At 46.1% G+C, this 6104-nt stretch overlaps 1 protein-coding gene across 1 annotated transcript in view; it reads right to left on the bottom strand.

Moving 5' to 3' along the window:
- Window positions 1-240: 240 nt before the first annotated feature.
- The window catches only part of xylb (xylulokinase), a 15345-nt gene continuing 9481 nt past the window's right edge, over window positions 241-6104 (bottom strand). The window contains exons 18-19 of the mRNA XM_022766483.1: window positions 4439-4533; window positions 241-1408 (exon numbers count right to left, since the gene is read on the bottom strand). Of these exons, the coding sequence (XP_022622204.1) occupies window positions 1340-1408; window positions 4439-4533 (164 nt within the window). The 3' untranslated portion in view covers window positions 241-1339. The remainder of the gene's footprint in view (window positions 1409-4438; window positions 4534-6104) is intronic.

The following is a 6104-nucleotide window of genomic DNA, read 5'->3' as shown; positions in this document are numbered from 1 at the left end:
GTCCACGCCTGGAGAATAGCATTACAACCACACTGCAGAATGTCATTAAACAGAGGACACGGAAATGTGTTTTCAGTGTAATCAAATTTCCAGATAATTCATATTTCCTGTTTGTTAACCCACAGCTGCTGTTTACCTGAGACAGGTGTTTTAATCTCATTTCCTCCTGCAGGAAAACTCATTGTTCTTATCTGAAGTGAAACAGGATTTATTCTGTTCAGTGACTGACAGGAAACGCTGCTCATGTCATCATTTCGTTTATTACAAATTATACATTAAAATACCATTTAGATTAAAGGTGTTTTTGTGAGGAAGCCAGTTTGTGTGACAGATGTTTAGTGTCACATGATCGGACCTTGTCGGCGTAGAGACCGGTTTGTTCCAGATCCTGAAGCTTGGCTCAGGACAATAAAAACATTGTGTGAATGGAACTTTATAAACAACAGTAATTGTAACAGTAACTGCATTAAGAACTAACTCACTTAAGCTTTGTTTTCCCCAACTGGGCTGAATACTGACCCTGGATCAGCTGTAGTTTTTGGCTGGAACAGGGCCAGACCTACAATCTGGAATGTCACTAACTGACTGACTGACTGACTGACTGATCATATTTCCTCCACTGGTCAGATGAGTGCTGAGCCGCTGTCTACCAGTGTTTCTGTTTGTTTTGTGTAATCAACATTTTGTTTTGTGGTAAAGACTTGCCTCTGATAAAAGTCTGTGATGTTCTGGAGCTGAAGGAAATAAAAACTAAACTACAGTGGATCCAGACGGAGGCTGAGCTCTGCGTCAGAGACTCAAGAAGAAAGACAGTCCGTCTCTTGTGACTTCCTCTCTGATCTGAACAGCTCAGTCTCTGTCTATAATTCATGTGTTTGGTGATTTAATCAGGCGACATCACAGTTTTAAAATCAGGATTTGACCAGAGGTCCAGACATAGACCTGGTTCAGACCTGTTGAATAGTTAAAACTGGTGAGCAGCTAAACACTGACGTGGGATCAGTTTATTTATATGTAACGTTCCTTTTGTCTAAATTTGATCAACTTTAATCTGTGGTTGATTTTCATTCTGCTTTTAATTCAAATATATAAATGAAAATATTCATGTTTTACATTTGTTTGTTGCCTTTGATTCCTGCTGTAATTATCCGTTAGTGCTAATTCATACAAGCTACATTATTTTCATTGATTGGCAGCGTTAATTAATTTGAACTAAACTTCAGATCATCTTTCTAAAACTGTTTTTGACTGAAACGTATTTCATTCAGAATTTATCTTCAGTAATTCACTTTCTGAAAACGTCCGATTTCCATCGACAGATCTGATTGGTGGCTGCGGATCAGGTGCGGCTCTCCTGCAGGACTCTGTCCTCCAATCGGGCGTATCGCTTCAACATCTGGTCGTACACCTGGAAGACACACACAGGTAGAAATCATCGCCGTCCTGCCTCTTTCCTTTGTGGCGGTGGATGTCGTTAACGTAACAGCACAAAACCCCAATTACAATAAAGTGAAACTAGAACCACCTCCTCGTGATCATATCCCTCCGCCACTCAGACTAGTTCCAGGTCACTTCCTGTTTATCCAGAGTCAGAGAAAATATGAACCGTGTGTGAAGTCTTGAGTAACGGCTAAAAAGGGTTTTTGTGAGGTTACACTGACCTTTGACCACCAAAGTCTAATCAGTTCATCCTTGAGTCCTAATGAATGTTCCGTCAAGGTGTTACGGAGACATCGTGTCCACGAGAATGAGACGGCCGGACGACCTGAAAACAAAATGGCCGCCGCTCTGACAGTCGCCGGGCGGAGGACTGAAAATATGATCAAATCTCTGATGACAAACATTCACACAAATGTTTAATCTTTGACATGACTCTGGATCAACAGGATGTAGTCGAGGCGTGATTCTAGCGTTGTGTGTAACTCGATCTACAGCTGACAGATGTTTCCCTCCGGAGCACACACATGACGATATCTGACCAATGACACGTGGATCCAATAAAACAGTTCCAACTGAAGATGTGACGGTGTGGAGCTGCAGTGTGATGTGGTCTCGTGTGTTTGTCTCTGTATTCGTCCACGTGCTGCTTTCACTGTCTGTACGAAAAGGCAAAGCCAGTAACAAATGAAACACCTCATCAATATTAATGTGACGCATGTGAATTAAACAGACACCAGGTGAAAAGTGTAACTGTGACTGAAAAATGTTTCTGTAAAAAATAAAGTCGACACATACAAAACCTACAGAGGAGAGTTTATGTGTCGCCCCACTGACCACTTCACCCACTTCACCCACTTCACCCACTTCACCCACTTCACCCACTTCACCCACTTCACGTCATGTTGTGTTGCTGTTTCATATTTAATAGCCTGCTGTACAGTAAAGTATAGAGAGAATATTCAATCACCAACATCTAATCAGTGCTGCACCTTCAGAGTCTGTGTGTGTGTGTGTGTGTGTGTGTGTGTGTGTGTGTGTGTGTCTGTGTGTGTGTAGACTAGGTGTTTTAGCGGAGCTCATTATTTATTTATGAGCTGTGCTGTTTAATTATGGAGGATGAACATGAGAGAACATCACTTCAGTAAACATACAACTACATTAGAATAACATGGAACCCTGGAGAGTGTGTGTGTGTGTGTGTGTGTGTGTGTGTGTGTGTGTGTGTGCGCGTGTGCGTGCGTGTGTGTGTGAGAGAGAGTGTAAAATTAAAATGCGATGAGGGTAAAAGCATTGCTTCGGTAAATATAGAACAGTGTCTTTCTGTGTGTGTGTGTGTGTGTGTGTCTGTGTGTGTGTGTGTGTGTGTGTGTGTGTGTGTGTGTGTGTGTGTGTGTGTGTGTGTGTGTGTGATTATGATAATAGAGACCAGAGTGAACTGGACCTTGACAGATGCTCAACAGTGTGTGTACCGGTGCAGTAAACACACACACACACACACACACACACACACACACACACACAGTGTGTTGGTCGGGTTGGTTTATTGTGCAGATGATGCTGACTAAGAGCTGCCAACGCTGGCCCAAAGCTGGCCCAAGGCTGGCCTGAGTGGGGCTACTGGGCCTAAAGCATTTTCAGGTCCATGTCACTGAAACTGACCTAACTCTGGCAGCCGGATCTGGGCCGGATCTGGCTTTCTGTTAAATCTGTTAAAAAGTAGCAGCACTAGAAGAGTTAAACTTCAAAATAAAAGTCTCACCAGGCTTTCATTTGTTGCTGCCTCTGCAGCTCAGGTGTTTGTGTTGATGTTTGTTTTGTTTCATTAACATAATGTTGTTGTTGTTGTTGTTGTTGTTTGTCTCTCTGGTGTGTCGTGGTGGTGGCTCGAGCTGTCACACTCTTTAAAATAATTAAAGTGAACATGTTGAGGCGAGCGCTGTGCTCGACCTGAGGTGACCCCACCCCCCTCCTGGGAAGCAGAGAAGTGATTGACAGAAATAAAAAAAGACAGAGAGGCCCCACCACTGCTCCTCCGACCTGCGCCTCCTTCATCATCCCATCTCTCCTCCTTCCCTTCATCTTCTCTCCTCTTTCTTCATCACCTCGCTGCTCTCTGAGTTTTCAGAGGACGATGTTTGTTCCTGTTTGTCGCTGTAAATCATCCTTCACGCTCTCCACCCTGCACCCGGCACGTATCTTTGAAGCTGCGTCTCCCAGAGTCAGAAAGAGACACAGATTTGAAAACGTAACATTATGACGAAGAAAAGTCCAAATGAAACGAGACTCAGAAACAAACTTGAGCTGAATTTAAAACAGCTTCCTGAAACTGACTGGGGAGGGGGAGGAGGAGGGGGAGGAGGAGCAGGAGTGACACATCTACCTGTTTAAATATCCACTACCTGCTGCTGTCAGTCGCACTGAGGTGTTTGAAGCGACTGGTTCTCACGGCTACTGATTGTTCTTCAGGATGAACAGAAATGTTTTACTAAAGTTTCTGTCTCAACATGCAGCTGCTAACAGGAGCCTCACTTCTGATTGGCTGACTGTTTTTTGACTGATCCAATCAAAATAAAGCAGATTTCAGGTAAAAACACTCAGAGAAACTAAATCCTGCACGGGTTGGATGGTGGCTCCAGGTGGGCGGGGCTTAGTGACTGCTTCCTGACGGCTGGTTTTAAGGCTCAGTGTGATGTCACTGTTCAACCACCTCCACCGGTCAGAGAGATCAGCTGACTGACAGCTGCTCTGACTCTGTGGTTGCATGGCAACCGTGAGGGGATGCAGGCCCACAGACCAGATCCTGGACCTGAACCAGGGACGGACTAACGAGCAGGAGTTAAAGAGAAGCAGAATTAACGCCACTAGTGTCTCATTAACACGTTTATTGGGGCTAAAACACATGAAGATCATCTCCACCCACACAAACTCCACCAATGATGAGCCCAGCTGAACACCACAACGTGTGTGTAAGTGTGTGTGTGTGTGTGTGTGTGTGTACCTCCTGTGCTGTAGGATGCGGCGTGGCGACCAGCTGTGGTTCAGGTGCTTTCTTCACCACGTCAAAGAAGGAAACTCCAGATTCTGCGACCAGGCCTGAAAACACACAGGTGTGTTAACCAATCAAACGGCCAGACTCATTAACCAATAGGAGGGTTTGTATCGCGCAAAAGAAGAAGAAAAGAATCTGTTGACCAATTACAGTCTAGAGGTTGTTAACCAATCAGGAATTAGCATTAGAAACACAAATTCTCTCTCTCTCTCTCTCACACACAGAAGGTCAGGACGATGCTGAGAAAGCTTATGAGCTCACACACACACACACACACACACACAGACACACACACAGACACACACACAGACACACACACACACACACCTGTGTGTGTGTGTGACACACTGAGACACACACACACACACAGACACACAGACACACAGACACACACACACACACACACACAGACACACACACAGACACACACACAGACACACACACAGACACACACACAGACACACACACAGACACACACACAGACACACACACACACACATCAGAGGTGTAAATGTGTGGCTCAGCGTCAGCACCACAACATGAATATGGATGTGTTTACAGTTCTACAAGGCCGTGTGTGTGTGTGTGTGTGTGTGTGTGTGTGTGTGTGTGTGTGTGTGTGTGTGTGTGTGTGTGTGTGTGTGTGTGTCTGTGTGTGTGTGTGTGAGACAAACAGCGTCTTGTTGCTGACCCTCTTCTTGTTTGTGATGGAGCCGTCGACCTGAACTTTTCTCACTCTGGACTAAGAGACGACTCGTGTCCTCTCCCTGTCTCTCTCAGCACAGTCAGTCCAGCAGGAGGAGTCTGCAGTGTCTCCTCCTCCTCCTCCTCCTCCTCCTGTGACTCTCTGAACTCCCTCAGTATTCATTTTCTGTCCTGATTCATGGTGTATTTCCTCATGTGTTAAATTAGTGGACACACAGGGACGAGCGTCCAGACCAGGAAGCTTAGTGGACGGACAGGAAGGAGCAGCTTCACTTGGATCCTGTTTCACTGAAGCTGGTTCGTTCCAAGTGTTTCTACCTGTTGAGAATGTCAGAGAGGAACGGGCCACGAAGAGGTGACGACTGGAGCGCTACAATGTTTACTGTTGCTTGGCAACACCGTCAGCTGCTCCGGAGCCGACGTAATCATAATCATCCAGATTTTAATGTTTGATATTATCAGGCTGTTCAGCAGGTCAAAGACCGGATCACCTGGGCCCAACATCAGCTCAGACCCAGGACCAGGTCCAGGACCGGGACCAGGACCCGGAGCAGTACCAGGACTAGACCCAGGTCCGTGACCAGGTTCAGGTTTCAGTGGCGTTCCCCTGTGGTTGCGATCACATCAGTGAACCAGAGTTGAACAGAAGTCGAGTCTCCTCCCACCTCAGACTGAGTGAGGTCATGTGACCCGCAGAGCGCCTAGTTGAACCTGGTTTCTGTAACACTGAGGAAAGGGTTGCAGCAGTAACCCCCCCCCAGGCTGCCGCCGCCCCTGAATGATTCAGCATTGGTTATTACCACCAGGAGGATTGCATTATGTCTTTTCAGGCTCACGCAATTGACTTTAGATATTGAAGCAGTTGGAGCACAGCTCGCGTTAAACACCCGTCCCCCCCTCCCCCCCCCCC

The sequence above is a fragment of the Seriola dumerili genome, unplaced genomic scaffold (genome assembly GCF_002260705.1).
Source record: "Seriola dumerili isolate Sdu_G_001 unplaced genomic scaffold, Sdu_1.0 BDQW01000859.1, whole genome shotgun sequence".
Taxonomy (NCBI): Eukaryota; Metazoa; Chordata; class Actinopteri; order Carangiformes; family Carangidae; genus Seriola; species Seriola dumerili.
This window is presented reverse-complemented; position numbering and strand designations above follow the sequence as displayed.